Consider the following 16,338-nt stretch of genomic DNA (forward strand, 5'->3'; position numbering starts at 1 on the left):
GAGATTTCATCACATGAACCACAGCCTTCCCCCACCCCACCCCACCCTTAAGACTTAGTCACAGGCTGGAGAGATGGCTTAGCGGTTTAGAGCACTGTCTGCTCATCCAGAGGTCCAGAGTTCAATTCCCAGCAACCACATGGTGGCTCACAACCATCTATGAGATCTGGTGCCCTCTTCTGGTATGCAGGGGTACAAGCAGACAGAACACTGTTATGTAATAATAATTTTTAAAAAAGACTCAGTCACATGTAGCCCAGGCTAGACTTGAACTCAGTATCAGCTTGAGAATGGCCTTGAACTTCTGACCCTCCCTAGTGCTAAGATTACAGACATGCACCACCATATCCAGTTTACGTGGTGCTAGGGATCAAAGCCAGGGCTTCCACTACCAACTGAGCCATGTCCTGAGTGTGGACCAGAGGCTTCTCAGGAACATTGCAGAGCACGGCTTTCTGGGTGCTGCACCTCCAACCTCAACTCCTGTGTCAGTTTCCACTTTCGGGAAGTCCTCTGCTCGGCATGACTTGAGTGTGTGCATTAGGATGGCCCTCCATGTGACCTCACATATTCTCGCTTCAAGCTTGGGAAGAAATACATAAAGAATAAAATGCTGATTAATTTTATAGGTGAGTCAGCCACCAGGTTATAAACATAAGACGAGAAGAGAGACAGGCAGCTTAGCTGAGGAAACGAAAGCTTACTCAAAAACATAACCAAAAGTTTAACTTGGGGTCCTGGGTATGTAGCTCACTGGAGCCCTTGCGTGGCTCAAATGAGGCTCGGGGTTTGATCATCAGCTCCAAAATCAAAGAAAAGCAAAAAAGAAAGGGTGAGAGGGAGAAACAGAATGGAAGGCCACACAACTGCCATGCTGGGCCCAAGACACCATGGCTCAGGCCTGTCTCACTTCCTGATTCTGGTTGTCCAACTGCCTACATGGAAGGAAGTGTAAACGGAAGGGAAGAAATCACACAACTCAAACTTAACTTCATTCAATGGAAAAGCTGTTTTATTGGGGTTTGTATACAGAACATAAAATCAAGTCTGTGGAAAGTGACTTTAAAGTGAATGATCACAATTTTTCATTTTGTTTTTAAGCCTCACAAGTTCGCACAGGTGATTAGAATGGTAGAAGGCTGCACTAGGCTGCACTAGGCTGCAGTTGAGAAGACAAGGCTAAGTCTCAGGCAGAGAGTACAGAGCGGAGCCCGCTATCAGCCACTCCCTTGCCATCACTCGCCCTGACAGGCAATCTGACCTCCATTGCTGGAGGAGTTTGTCCAAGGCTACAAATCATGACTCGGTCTATCCTCCTGGTCACTGGGGACTAGAGCTAAAGCCACATAAAGATGTGGCCTTCATCTCAAGCCACAAACAAGAATGTCATCCCACTGCTCTGATGCCAAACACCACCGGCCCCAATTTCCTGTGTTCAGTAGACTAAACTAAGGCAGACCGCACTGGCTGGCTGGCCATAATGGACCTGTCACCGGTGAGTGCTACACTGTCCCGCTGCTGCCCACAGCTCAGGCATTAACTCGTGGTAACTAAATAGAGAAAGGGGAGTCAGAAGTAAATAGGTGACTAAACAAGGGGAAGAGGACCAGAGCAGACACATCAGCTGTCGGGGGATATCAATACCACCACCTCAGAACAGAGCAGGACGGCACTTCAACCTACAGGTAATGTGCAAGGCAATTCAAGTATGAAAACCTTCTAGAAACAGGCTGTAGGCACATGGGCAGCCTGGGAGACCTAGAGAGTCTGGAAACCAGCAATTTTGAATCTAACTGGTTTTTTCTCTCTGCAAACCCAGGACCTCAAGCATGCTAAGCGAGCATGCTACCACTGAGCTACAGCTCTGGCCTGCAGTGACTTTAAAATGAGGCCAGATACTTTTTGTAAGCTGCCACCTCCCTATGAGCTTGCTCGGCTACGTCAGGCCTGCAACATGATTCCCGTTTCCTACACAAAGATCTGTGAGTCCAGCAGTGGAGTTTGCTCCTGTGACATAGTCAGTGCACAGTCCTTCGGTGGCCATCAGCAGTGAGGTAAAGCATAGAGGGAGTTCAGGAAGAATTAGGGGCACAGAGGATCCGGCTTGCCTTAGGACAAAAATGGATGGGGGTAGGCAAAAAAACAGAATTACATTTAAAGGTACTCTGCTTAAAAAAAAAATCAAATTATAAAATTTACCACCTGTCATTGTTATATCAACATAAAAGGCATTTCAAACAAAGTTTGGCTTAGGCAATGCTGATCAAATTTCTGAGAGCTCGCCACTTATAAACACATAAATATGCACATGTACGTTTTACAGCAGCAGCTTCTGGAAGAGCGAAGAGTTCTTTGCAGCCCCTGAGCCAGGTCCCTTTCCATTCCAGCTGCTTCTATGCTGCAGATCCCAGGAACCTCCCGAGCAGCCATGGTTCAGTCACCTTCACCCTAGTCTCCTTTGTAAGCCTGTCCCCAGGGTGGAAATGTGGAGATCCGCCTTAGCTTTGATGCTGGAGGAAAAAAAAAAAAAAGAGAGAGAAGAAAAAGTTACACAGCCATCGGGTCCCGTGAATCACGTCTCTTCACACATTCAAATAAAGAAGTGATGGAATATTTATGTGCGACCCAGATGGCAAGTCTACTCAGAAATTATTAATATTTTACTACATACAGAAAATGCAGCTAGACACTGACCACATGATCCATTTGGAAGCCAAACCCTGACTTCCCTGACTTGTGGCTTGCTGTCTCTAAGTGTTCACAATTTAAAATGATAATGCAAAAACTTAAAATGCTCCTCCCGCCGCCAGCCTCTGCTCCCGCAAACACTCACTGTTCCCAACTCAACCCGGCCGGACTCAGGTGGTAATTTGTAGCACTCTGCACTGAGTCAGGAGGGCACTAGGAGATGTGAAGGTTACGTATTTCTGGAGTTCACAAAATTAGAAACTGTAAAAGTGAGTCTGAAAACAGCAATGACCTGGAGCGCACAGATTCCTTCCGGGTGCTCTCTAGCACCTTCGGCAAATTTAAACGTGGCTTTAGAAAGCTTTTTAGGTGAGTGTGACGAGATCACTGACTGTTGCCGGGTGTTTGAATGGAGTGCCTCCCACTGAGCAGCAGGAGTGAATCACCTTGAAAGTCTTTTTAGTAATCCGAGACTTCAAGGTATGACCTATTTCCTGGCTCAGCCAAAAACGCGCAGCAGAGATAACATACAAGTCCTTGTGCTCTCAGGAGAATACAGTATGACCCAAGACAACACCTGCAAGCAGTCCAGGGCACACACCCCCAGCCACCTCCCTCAGGTTTTCTCTTTAAAAATTATGTCATGTATGCAGGTGCTTTGTCTGCGCACCAAGTCTGTGCCTGGTGCCTGAGGAGGTGCCAGGTGACGGGAGTTAGATGCCCCAGGATTAGGGTAACAGATGATTGTGAGCCACCAAGTTAGCGCTGGGAATTTACTCTTAGCCACTGAGCGCCTCACTCAGATTTTCACCTGGAAAGACCCAGAGCGCTGCCTTTCCACACAGCATTGTCAGCGGGTCCATCATCCATCTGGCCCACAGGGTGAGATCTAGTTTTCCTCCCTCTCCGTTGACAGGGTCTACACCGTCCAGGCTTGTCTCAACTGGCTCGACAGGCAGCTAGGCTACATCTTGAGCGCCTCACCTTCCTGCCTCTACCTCTGGAGTGCGGGGGGGTTAAAGGTGTGGACCCCAAATCTGGTTACGGCTTTCATGAAAACATGGCCTCAGAGTAGGCTGAGACTGCGCACAGCATAGGAGAACCTTGCCTGTGCTTTTGTTATCTGTTCTCACTTTCCTCAGAGGCTGCAGACGCTCCCAGGAGAAGAATCAAACCATGACATTAACGATTTCTTTAAACCAATGACAGCTTCTCTGTCATTTTCAGGTGGAGTCTCTCTATAACCCTAGCTGTTCTGGACTGAACATGCAGATCAGCCTCACTTCAAACTCAGAAATCTACCTGCCTCCGGAGGGCTGGGGTCAAAGGCGTGGCCACCAAACCTGGCTAGGTTTTTTTGTTTGTTTATTTGTTTGTTTGTTTATTATACAGTGTTTTGACTATAATGTACATCTACACACCAGAAGAGGGCACCAGATCTCATTATGGATGGCTGTGAGCCACCACATGGTTGCTGGGAATTGAACTCAGGACCTTAACCTCTGAGCCATCTCTCCAGCCCCCAACACCTGGCTATTCTTGACTGATTCAGTGACGGCAGCTTGGCGACGTCCTGAGTTGGCTGACACTGTCACTGCTCCTGCAGCAGCCACACTGGCTACAGGCTGCAGATGAGCCCTGGTAGAACTGAGACCGCCAAGGCTGTTTGCTCAATAGGCTTGTGCCAAATGCCCCTTTCAGAGAAGAGCGCACACTCTAGCAGCTGAGGAAAGCCCACCTGTCACATTTGTCCCTCAGACTGAAGAGCTGGACAGAGATACACCTGCCCCAAACTGCAGGAGGGTAAAGTGCATTTTGAAAAGTTTACTCCAGAGAGCTTATGTCTAAGTCATCACCTCGTCTTGGGGTGCCAACAATCCCGAGCAATTCATTTCCACAAGCCAGCTAACTCTAAACCCAACTAAACTCTAATTTTAGAGGAGCGATTGTGACTGGCCTGACGACAGGGCTTTTAGATTCCTGGCCTAGTACTCTTCAGCTTCATCTGACAGGAAAGGGAGGACACACTACTTGGAAGACACTCTGCAGAGGACTCTCAGGGTGGCTTCAACAGCACACAAACCCAGTCACAGTGCGTGGGGACAGATTCTCAGGAAGGGCTTATTTATAGGACTTTGTTTTGTTGCAGGTGTTAGGAGGTACCAAACTTTGGCAAGCACTGTCACTGAGCCACATCCCCAGCCTCCTACAACAATCTCTCTTGTTTAGTTTACACTGTGTGTGCTCATGTATGTGTGGAGGCCACAGCACACAGGTGGAGGTTAGCGGACAACTTTCAGGAGGCAGTCGTCTCCTTCCACCACGTGGGTTCTGGCAATTGCTCTCAGGTCATAAAGCTTGCGGGAAACACCTTTATCTGCCAGCCATCTCACTGGCCCAAGCCTGGCATCTGACTTAGGGCAGAATACAAAGTGGAAGAATTCCCAATTTATCTCCACACTTTGTCTCCTTCAAAGCCCTGGAGTACATGTTAGGTATATTTGTGCAAATATTGCCTTCACATATGAGCATGGCTCCAGCCTTTCCCAGCATCCCTGTCGCTAACAAGCCATCCTGGTGTTCCATGTTGGGCTTACAGGCTCCAGACAGGTATTTGAGACGTCTCTGAAGAGCGCAGAGGCCTGGCTCACGCTGGCGAGGTCATCCTGTCCATCTGCGGTAAGCTGAGAGTAAGGAGCATGTGACGGATGCCTTGCATAAGATCTGAAGTGCACTAGCTGCCAGGGAACCCCAGCCCACAGATGTGGGGCGTTACCAACTTCAGTGCAAGTAAATCTGAAGACTGGGTGGCTGAGAGGAAGGTCTGTGGTGTCACAGCGGGCCCTGCACTCTTGCCTCCTACGTGGTTTCACCATCTCCTGAATTACGCTCAGTAGTAAACCTCATACTCTCCCCAAATAAATAATATGGCATTTATATAAGAGGCCTGGGGAGATAGAAAGGGCCTTTAGGAAACATGGGAGCAATTCTGCTGCCTGAAGAGCCCAGGACAGATGTGAGAAACACACGTGTCCCGGGTACACAGCCTGATTCTCCAAAGCCCCTTCTGCCTCTCCCTGGCCCCAGGGATCCAGGATCTAGTATAAGACCCTAGGGCAAGGCTCACTGTGTACAAGGCCAGGGCCTGAAGACCAGGACGCAGCTGTGGTGTCCAGACATTACCCCCACCACATTCTTTATTAGCTAGTCGGAGAGAGTCCATGCAAGTCTGGTCCAGCCATGACCTGCTGAGGCAGAGACAGGAGATACTCTGTATAAATTTTTCTAAAATGAAGTAATTAAAAAAAAAGGGGGGGGGCTTCTCTGTATAACAAGAACCTTGGCTATCCTGGACTCACTCTGTAGACCAGGCTAGCCTCTAACTCACAGCGATCCCCTGCTTCTGCCTCCAGAGTGCTGGGATTAAAGGCGTGTCCTACCATGCCTTGCTGAAGTACTTCTAACTTTTAACATTCTAACCAAGATTTGTCTTTCTTTTTTTTTTAAATAAACAAAACAAACCAAGCCTGGGGCTTTATACCTATAATCCCAGAACTCAAGAGGAAGAGGTAGGAGAATCACACTAAGTTTGAGAACAGCCTGGTACAGCAACTTCCGGGCCAGCCTGGGCAGCAGAGCAAGATCCTGTCTCAAACAAACAAACAAACAAAAAACCTAAATAAATAAGAAAACTGCTGTGCCTAGGGACAGAATCTGTTATCTAGGCCACCAGAAAGGCAGAACAAGAGGACTGCAAGCTCAGAGCCTACTGGGCTAAAGGTCAACATCAAGCCTGGGCAAGACCCTGTGTGGAAAAAGAAAGAAGGAAACACACTCAGGGGTAGAGCACTAGCCTAGCACATACAGTGCTCTGGGCTCAATTCCATTAACATAAAACAGCATACACATAAACCTCCACTTCACTGTGAGAGAAAACATACTTGGTTTTCTTTGTTCTAGCTTTTTTTGTTCAACACGGGGATCTTTATCCATTAGAGATCTATCCCAGCTTCTATTCATTTTCTGTGAACATTCAATTTCATTTTTCTTTACAGTAGAACAATATCCCATGGTGTATATGCACTGTGTTTTCACTATCCATTTGTGTAGTGATAGATATCACGGCTGGTTACTATGAACACTATAGCAATAAACACGCATGTAAAATCACTGCTATGTTTACCCAGAATCCCTAGCAGTGCAGCTGGAAAATGTTTCTACTTTTTTTAAAGAATCCTCTTTACTGACTCCGTGTACCCAGCATAAAGGACCTGGGTTTAAACCTTGGCATCAAGAGAAAAGAAGTGTTTTAGACAAACCTAAGAGACTGAGCCTGTGTGTTACTCCACCAACAATGCATAATTTATCACACTGAGTTGTTACCTAGTTATGAAAAGGTTTATACCAAGCGTGAAGAAACAATGAAAAGGACGGAAGACCGTGGAGCAGGAAACAAGGGCGCTCAACACCAACATGACGCAGCGCCAGAGCGGGGCCTTCGCCGCTACACTCGCAAGCGCTCATTACCTTTCTCATCAGCTCACTTCTGGTTGTAAACTGTGGCAGGTCTTCTACTTCAATCCCATCAGCCATTTCCATCACCTTGTCCAGAAGGTCTCTATTGTAACTGCACAACAGAAAGCAGCAGGGTAAAAACCTGAGGCAGCACACGCGCGCTCTCGTCACTGTGCCACCTGAGGTTTAAGCAATGCTCCCACCTCGGCCTTCTCAGTGGCTGGGACCACAGATACACACATATGTGGTGATCTGCAAGGACTGATTTGATACTGCAGAGGCGCTTGGCGTGTGGCTAACAAATAGTTCTCTCTCCGCCTGTGGGTCCAGAGCTAGGCTTGCCAATACAGCAGATATGTCAAGGATTACAACAACAGGGCCAGGAGAGACGATGGCTCAGCAGCTGAGAGCACTTGAGACTCTTAAAAGAGAGCCTGGGTTCAGTTCCTACATGGCTAAAATTTGAGGCCTTAGAGGTCTGATGCCCTCTTCTGGCCGCTGAGAATACTGGGTATACATTTGTTACATGCGCATACACGTAAAATAAAATTTAAAAAAATTTTTTTTAATTACAAAAGCAGGAGTTTGGAGAGATGACTTAGCAGTTAATAGCACTTGCTTCCAGCCTGGGTGTCCAGAGGACCCAGCGTCAATTCCCAGCATCCACATGGCAGTTCACAACCACCTTCAGTTCCAGGGAATCCAATGCCTTCTTCTGGCTTCCACTCACATGGTAGAGACAAAACGCCCATACATACACAATTTAAGATAGGTATAAATAAATAAATTAAAGTACAAAATCAGGAGCACCATACATCTGGTGGCACATATTCATGAATGAGATTTGAGGGCCAAAAAACTGATTATTTTTAAAACACACAGAATGTTGATCTCATGAAAATAATATCATAGACAGGAGGTAGTGGGCTTTTAATCCCAGCACTCGGGGAAGCAGAGGCAGGTGGATCTCTGCAAGTTCAAGGCCAGCCTGGTCTACAAAGTGAGTCTAGGACAGCCATGGCTACACAGAGAGAAACCCTATCTCAAGAAAAACAATTGTTTTCATCGCCAGGCAGTGGTGGCACATGCCTTTAATCCCAGCACTGTGTGTGTGTGTGTGTGTGTGTGTGTGTGTGTGTGTGTGTGAGAGAGAGAGAGAGAGAGAGAGAGAGAGAGAGAGAGAGAGAGAGAGAAATGGGTGTGTCTGGCACAGTTTCCCCACATCCTGTTCTGACAAATATCCCAAGATCTGAACCAAGCAGCTTCAGTGCTGGGGGTGACGCTCAGTGCTAGAAGCTATTTGCTATGTGAAGGGCCTGAGTTTCATCCCTAGCACAAAAACCAAAAAGCAAACCAAGTGGCCATGTGACCAGCTAGAGGACAAACATCAGTCTGAGTGCGGTTATCCCATTCTAACATAATCTTAAGAAACTCTAGAAGCCTGTAAGAGTTTGGTGTTGTGTGCCTGTAATCTCCGAACGTGGGTGCTTAGGAGGCTGGAGTTCCAGGCTTACCTGGGCTACATAATAAACCGGAGGGCAGCCTCAGTTATAAAGGAAGATTGCCTTAAAAATTAAAAATATAAAAAACACAAGCGAGTTAAAAAACCTGGCGCTTTTTCCAGGTGGGTTAAAGGAATGCCTTGAAGGATGCTCTTGCCTTCCTGGGGTGGTCGTGAAGGTTCAGGGGGCCTTGGGACAGCAACAAGAAAGCATCCGTTACTTCCATAAGAGGGAATGCAAAACGGAGAAAGGGGAGGAAAGGTTACACCCTGCTTTAGCGGTGAGACCCACCAACCAACGGTGCGATATATCACGCCTTCTTGCTAGGTGTCTTCACATAGAGGGTAAGGGGCAAAGTCTAGGTTTCTATCTGCACCTTTGCCATGTGGGTAACAGGAGCTAACGGACTTCAAACACACTCTGCAAAGGACATCCTCTGGGCTAATAAAGTGTAATAAAAAATGACCATAGCAATACAGGGCGCCTTAGAGCCCACCTGCACTGCACTATCCACCATTTAACTCCTGGAGTCATCACAACCACCCATTCTCGAAAGCGAGGCTCCGAGAAGAGCTACATCCTTGCCGAGGGAATGCTAAGAGGGGTTCAGCCAAGCAGAGGATCGGCAGATGGGGACGGGGGGGTCAGCCAGCCGTCGGGGTGTCCGCACCTGCAACCCAGGAAGAGGTGGTTGGCCCAGACCATGGATAGGGACAAGAGCTGGTCCAGGCGGCCGCCGCCGTCGGGTGGGTCTCGGTACTCAGGCAGGTGGCGCAGGATGAACTCCATGCGCGCTTTCCATTGCTTCTCGCTCTCCGAGTAGGAACGGAACTGCTCGGCGAAGTCGGCGGCCTGCCGCACGCCGGAAACCAGCTTCTCCACCGCGGCGGTAGCCTCGCCACCCACCATGGCTCCCGCTGCTGCCGCCACCGACGATCGCACCAGCCCGCCGCTTTCCCGACACGCCCCGCGCCGTCACGTTCGGCTAGAGCGGCCCCGGCTGACCGCGATTGCTCTGGAGGACTGACCAGGAGCGCCCTCGCGGGGCACGGAGGCCTAGTGCGACCTAGTACTGCAAGGGCCGTTCCAGCATTTACCGTGTTTACAACTGCTAGGTATACTGAGTCCTCAGCTGGGTGCCTGTTGGGGCTCTTCAGTTGCCTTTTTGCCCTGGGGTGTTTCCCAGGCACCTCTGTATCCTCAGCCACAGCTGAGGCTTACCCTACGTTTTGTAGATCTCCCTGGGGAGTGAGGTCCTCTCTTTTAAGGATTTACTGTGGTCTCGGCATCTTCACTCAGGTTGTGTCCTGCCTTCCTGCCGTGAGGCATCGTCCGATGAGGACCTACCAGGCACTCATTGTTTGGTGCCCAGGATGCCCCACCCCAAAAGAACTTTGTGAGAAAGGTAGATGGGTAGTGAAAGAATTGCCCAAGTAACCGGGAACTTGACGACAAGTCATAAAAGAAAGTCAAGCTGCCGCAAACCTGAAGAAACAAACGACTGCTCCAGTCTTGGGGGTGTGGACAGTGGTGATGGAAAACTGAAGACCACATGAGTTCAACCCCTTGAGCCCACATGGCAGAAGGAGAAAACGAGCTCCTGAAAAATTGTCCTCTGGCTTTCTACAGGCAAGCTCTGGTACATGGGTGTCTATAGACACACACACACACACACACACACACACACACACACACACACACACCAAACAAACAAACAAATAAATGTAAAAATATAAAATGTAACGTTGGGTACAGAAGAATACCCAGAATTCAGGATCTCTGGCCCCAGGGAAGGTCTTAAGTGGTGAGTGAGCTAAATGTTCATTATATATATGCTGTTTGCTATGGCAGACCCTTCCCCCCCCACCCCAGGGTCTTAACACTACATACCTCAGGATGGCCTGCAACTGCTTTCCTCCCTCCTGCAACTTCTGTTGAGGTGTCAGGACCTCAACAGGCGCAAATGCAATCCAGTACACACGTGCCAGAGTAGTGTGAGGACCAGCACCGAGCTGGGGGACATTCATTAATCTCAGGAAGGCATGGTACTCACACTCTGGCATAGAGCATCTGAACCAAGTATGAGAATCCACTGATAGCAGCAGCTTCTCCCCAGCAAGCAGCAACCAAAGTGGATAATAGCAACCAGGTCCAAGTGTTCAACACGCAGACGACGTGCCCTGACAAGCTCATTGCCTTGGCAGACTCCCAAGTGAACCCCTGGGTACCCAGAATCAAGGTTCCGGGTAATTCTGCTTCTAACTTCACCTGACCAGACTCTGAGAACATTCGATACACCAGGTACAGTGACAGACATCTTTTGTCCCAGCTACTCCATATGTTGAGGCAGGAGATTTTTGTTTGGTTTTTTGTTTTTTGTTTTTTGTTTTCCAAGACAAGCTCTCTCTATGTAGCCTTGGCTGTCCTGGACTTACTTTGTAGACCAGGCTGGCCTCAAACTCAGAGAGATCTGCCTGTCTCTGTCTCCCATAGTGCTGGGATTACAGGCGTGTGCCACAGCTCCAGCTCCAGTTGCTTTGTTTGTTTGTTTGTTTGTTTTTAATAATACATGCTACAAGCTTAAGATGCTTCTTCTGCCTCAGCCTCCCAGACCTGGTATTTTCCTTGCCAGAGACCAGGGTTTCTCTGTGTAGCCTTGGTTGGTCTGGACTATCTTTGTAGACCAGGCTGGCCTGGAACTCACGGAGATCCTCCTGTGTCTGCCTCCCAAGCGCTGGGATTATAGGCATGCTCCGCCATGCCTGGCCAGAGCTGGTATTTTAAGTGTGCTCCACCATGCTATTGACTTTTGATATGAATTTTAACATCTCTTTGTTGACTTCTAGAGAAACAGACTGTTGATATCTCATACAGGACTATGTTGAATATATAGATGAATTGGGAAAGAATTAACTTCTCATCAATATTAAATCTTCCAGTTTACAAACATGATAATGATATATCTCTCCACTTATTTAGGCTTGTGTGTGTGTGTGTGTGTGTGTGTGTGTGTGTGTGTGTGTGGTTTTGTTCTGCTGTTATTTTATGTATTCAGTTTTCGAGATGGTGTTCCTTTCTGTATCTCAGAGTGTCCTTGAAATCTCAACCTTCCTGCCTTACTTAGCTTCCTAACTCCTGTGATGACAGGTGTGCTGGAGTGTGTGTGTGTGTGTGTGTGTGTGTGTGTGTGTGTGTGTGTGTGTGTATGGAAGGTGGTGCATGCTTTGTAAAAGCAGGCTCCTATGTAGCCCAGAACAACCTTGAACTCCCTTTGTAGCTGAGGCTAGCCTTGAAATACTGATCCTTCTGCCTCCACTTACCCAGTGCTAGGATTCCAGGCATGAGCCATTACATCTGGCCTTGTGGTTGGTTGGTTGGTTGGTTGGTAGGTAGGTTGGATGTGAGCATTATTAGTAATCATGATTTGCAGAATGTGGAACTCAGGACAGAGGAAGCCCTCAGGAGTGCAGGGCCACACTGGCCCAGGGGATGGAGAATGCGGATGTCTTTGACCCCACAGACACGAGGGATAAGCTGCTTCTCAGCTATCTTGGCTTCAAATCCATCTGCATTAAATGTGCTGAAGTCTCCGTTCTCCGAGATGTGGACCCTCTGGTGGGCAGTGAACGTGGACCTGGCCTTTCCCAGGGTCTCGAACACATGCCCCTTGGTCTGCAGTTGAAGCAGGTGGACATGATGACCTGACTTGTGTGAACCTGGCCACTGTGTCCTCCTGGGGGCTCCCAAAAGCACTGAGCTTACAGGTCTGTAGCCTAGAGTAGGGACAGCATGAGCCAGCAACAAGTATATCCACCAGAAAACTCCATCTTGAAGGCCCCTCAGGGCAACCCAGACAAGATATAGGCTGCACAGTTCCTGCAACAATTGCACAGGGCCCCATGAGAAAAAGACCCTGGCCTTTTAGCTACAGAGATAGTATATTTTTAAGTCCCACAAGCCATTAGACTTCCAAACCCATTTCCCACTCTGTTCTTTGTTCCTTACATATCTTTTATACTGTGTGGTTCATTGTCTTTTCTTTCTTTCTTTCTTTCTTTTCTTTTAATTCAAAATGTCCATTTCCTCACTGGCAGTAATCAAAGTAGGAAAGGCAGTAATGTATCTCTCCTTACATGATCTTTTTACATCAATGTACCAGTTAGGCTTTGTCACTTAAGATAGTGCAGCATGGTCAATTTGTTTGTTTTTGTTTTTCAACATAGGGTTTCTCTGTGCTAGCCTCAGCTGTCCTAGACTCACTTTGTAGACCAGGCTGGCCTCAAACTTACAGTGATCCGCCTGCCTCTGCTTCCCGAGTGCTGGGATTAAAGGCGTGCACCACCACTGCCTGGCTTTCTTACTATTTTTAACAATGTTGTGTGTATGGGTGTTTGTCTGTATGTATGTCTGTGTGCCATGTGCATACCTGGGGGAGAAGAGGATATCAGATCCCCTGAAACTGGAGTTACAGACAGTTTTGAGCTGTCATGTGAATACTGGGAATCGAACCTGGGTCCTCTGTAGGAACAAAAAGTGCTCTTACCTGCTGAGCTACCTCTCCAGACCATACTTCGAGTTAAAAAAAAAAATAAAAAGAGACATTTCCAAATGTGGTAGGTGATGCATGCCTTTAATCCCAGCACTCAGGAGGCGGAGCCAGGCAGATTGCTGTGAGTTGGAGGCCAGCATGGTCTACAAAGGGAGTCCAGGACAGTGGGTTTTAGGCTCTGTGGGTTTTAGGCTAGCCTGGTCTACAAAGGGAGTCCAGGACGGTGGGTTTTAGGCTAGCCTGGTTTACATGAGTGAGCTGCATGACAGCCAAAAGCTACATGTTGAAACCCTGCTTCAAAATAAAATAAAATAAAATAATGTTTATTTTTATGTATATGAGTGTTTTATCTGTACAAATGGAAGGTGGAGGCCAGAAGAGGGCATCGGTTCCCCCGGAACTGGAGCTACAGGCAGTCTGGGTCACCAAGTGCGTGATGGAAACTGAACCTGGATGGGTCCTTTCCGAGAGCAGCCCGTGTGTCAAGGCTTCTCTTCACAGCTCCCTGTTGTTCTGTTTTGCTTTTGAGGAAGGGTCTTATTATGTTACCTAGGCTAAACTGGAACTTGCTGCGGGCTGTGTAGTCCAGGTTGGCCTTACACGTATTTCAATCTTACTGTCTCTGCCTCTCCCGGTCTGGGATTACAGGCAGCGAAACACCACGCCTGTCTCTCTGTTGCCGTCACTGTCAAACTTGCTGTGTACCTGATGACCTTTAACTTCTAAATCCTCCTGCCTCAGCTTCCCCAAGTCCTAGGATTACAGAAAATTTGTTTTTGTTTTTTCAATTTTGTTTCTTTTTGAGGCAAGGCTCACTACATAGCCCTGGGTGATCTGGAACTCACTATGTAGATCAGGCAGCCTTAAACTCATAAAGATCCCTCCTGCCTCCTGAGTGCCAGGATGAACACTCAGGTTTGGGTATAGCTGTCACACTTGAAGGTACATAGACGGTATAGACTACTTGGCCCACATTTTCCTTCCTTTGAATGTCTTGTAGCTGTTGGCCCACTGTTCCTGACAGAAATTGATGCTGGCTGCTGAGTCCCTTTTGCTGTACCTGGATGAAAATAATTGAATAGGTGATGTAAAGATCTCCTAATGTAAGCCGGGCGTGGTGGCACACACCTGTAATCCCAGCACTCAGGAGGCAGAGGCAGACAAATTGCTGTGAGTTTGAAGCCAGCCTGGTCTACAAAGGGAGTCCAGGACAGCCAGAGCTACACAGAGAAACCCTGTCTTGAAAAACAAACAAACAAACAAAAACAACAACAACAAAATAAAATCTCCTAATGGCCAGGAATGGTAGTGCAAACATTTAATCCCAGCACTTGGGAGAGAGAGGCAAGCAGATCTCTGTGAGTTCAATGCCAGTATAGTCTACAAAAGTGAGTCCAGGACAGCCAAAGCCACACAAAGAAAAAAAAAAGAAAAGAAAAGAAAAAAAAAGAAAAAGAAAAAGAAAAAAGAAAAGAAAAGAAAAAGAAAGAAAGAAAGAAGAAAAAAATCCAAAACTTTTTTTTTGGGGGGGGCGGGGTGGTTTCAAAACAGGGTTTCTCTGTTTAGCCTTGGCTGTCCTGGACTCACTTTGTAGACCAGGCTGGCCTCAAACTCACAGAGACCAGCCTGCCGCTGCCTCCCAAGTGCTGGGGTTACCCTCAGCCCCCCTAACCCTAGCCCCTCCCCACCCCCCCTCAAAACTCTTAATGTTTGAACTCCCAGGCGCTTAAATGTCCACAGCCTGGGGACTGAAATGCAAACCCAGTGGCTCACAGCTCCAAACCCTGAGCCTCGGCAGCCTATGGCTTCAGGTCTCAGCAGCCAGAGGCTTACTGCTCTGCCTTTAACTACCAGTGACACTGGCATATGGCCCCTATTGTAACCCTCGGCTGCCAACAGTGAGCGGTGACATCGGGCAGCAATGAGCAGCAACTGGCAGCGATGAGCAGCACCTGTTAGTGTGTGAGCTCTGGTCCTGGAATCCTCAGCTTCCACCGCGCCTAGTATTTCCCAGCTCAAGCCTAGCACACAGACACTCTCAGAAGGTTTCCGGTGATCGGGGCTCACAGTTTCTCAGCCTCAGTCGTCTCTGTCAGGCCTGCTCTCCACCCTGTGGCCTCTGCAACTCTTCAGGTGCCCTCTCCTGAGGCATTCAAAAGGGAACTAACAAGGAAGGTCTCTCGTCACCACTAACAGTGCGTTATTTAAATGTATGCACCGGTCCTGGCAGTGCTCAGCTCAGCGTGCTCTGCTAATGATAAGGACCAAAAGCAATCGAGGAAGGCCACAAGATGGCTCGGCAGGTAAAGCGGCTTGCCCTGCATGACCAGCCCTTGACTTTGATTCCCTAGAGTCTATGCAAAGGTAGAAGAAACAACTCTAAGAAGCTGTTCTCCGACTTTCACATGGGAACAATGGCATGCGCGTGCCCCCCCCCTACACACACAGAGTAAATATATATATATATATTAAATTTGTTTGAAGTTTTAATACCTTTTATTTTTATTCTATATGCACTGGTGTTTCGCTTGCATGTATGTCTGTGTTAGGGTGTCAGATGTTGGAGTTACAGACATGTGGGTGCTGGGAATCGAACCTGGGTCCTTTGGAAGAGCAGTCAGTGCACTTAGCTGTGGAGCCATCTCTCTAGCCCCTGTTTAAAATTTTAAAAGAAAAGTAATAGGCTGGGTGTGGGGCATACACCCTTAATCCAAACACTAGGGAGACAGTAGCAGGTGGATATCTGTGAGTTCTCAGCCAGCCTGGTCTACATAGTTAGATCCAGGACAGCCAGAGCTACACAGTGAAACCCTGACTCAAAAAACAAACAAAAATGGAAACAATTTAAAGAGGAGAGAAAGCCTTTTAATGGGCTTATTGTCACAACACTAGGGGGCAGCACAGAAGGGTGTCTTTTTTTTTTTTTTTTTTTTTTTTTTGAGACAGGGTTTCTCTGTGTAGCCTTGGCTGTCCTGGAACTCTCCTTGTAGACTAGGCTGTCCTCAAACTCACAGCAGTCTGCCTGCCTTTTCCTCCTGAGTACTGGGATTAAAGGTGTGCGCCACCACAGCCGGCTTGCCTCGG

General features: G+C 47.9%; 1 protein-coding gene across 1 annotated transcript; it reads right to left on the reverse strand.

Annotated features, from left to right (window-relative positions):
- Positions 1-990: 990 nt before the first annotated feature.
- On the reverse strand, positions 991-9,693 carry CDKN2AIPNL (CDKN2A interacting protein N-terminal like). The gene is made up of 3 exons (XM_084764166.1): positions 9,376-9,693; positions 7,216-7,315; positions 991-2,510 (listed from the first exon to the last, which is right to left on the reverse strand). Exons 1-3 carry the CDS (start codon positions 9,612-9,614, stop codon positions 2,499-2,501), a joined length of 351 nt encoding a protein of 116 aa, XP_084620292.1. The 5' UTR covers positions 9,615-9,693; the 3' UTR covers positions 991-2,498.
- Between the last annotated feature and the right edge of the window lie 6,645 nt (positions 9,694-16,338).

The sequence above is a fragment of the Acomys minous genome (assembly GCF_964271855.1).
Source record: "Acomys minous genome assembly, chromosome: 16".
NCBI lineage: Eukaryota > Metazoa > Chordata > Mammalia > Rodentia > Muridae > Acomys > Acomys minous.

What these genes read in the sequence shown, in the direction of transcription:
- CDKN2AIPNL (XM_084764166.1), bottom strand. Translation starts at nt 9,614, where the DNA reads ATGGTGGGTGGCGAGGCTACCGCCGCGGTGGAGAAGCTGGTTTCCGGC. An exon ending in CACCTCTTCCTGGGTTGCAG is followed by an intron (nt 7,316 to 9,375) that starts GTGCGGACACCC and finishes TCTGTTGTGCAG; the next exon opens with TTACAATAGAGACCTTCTGG.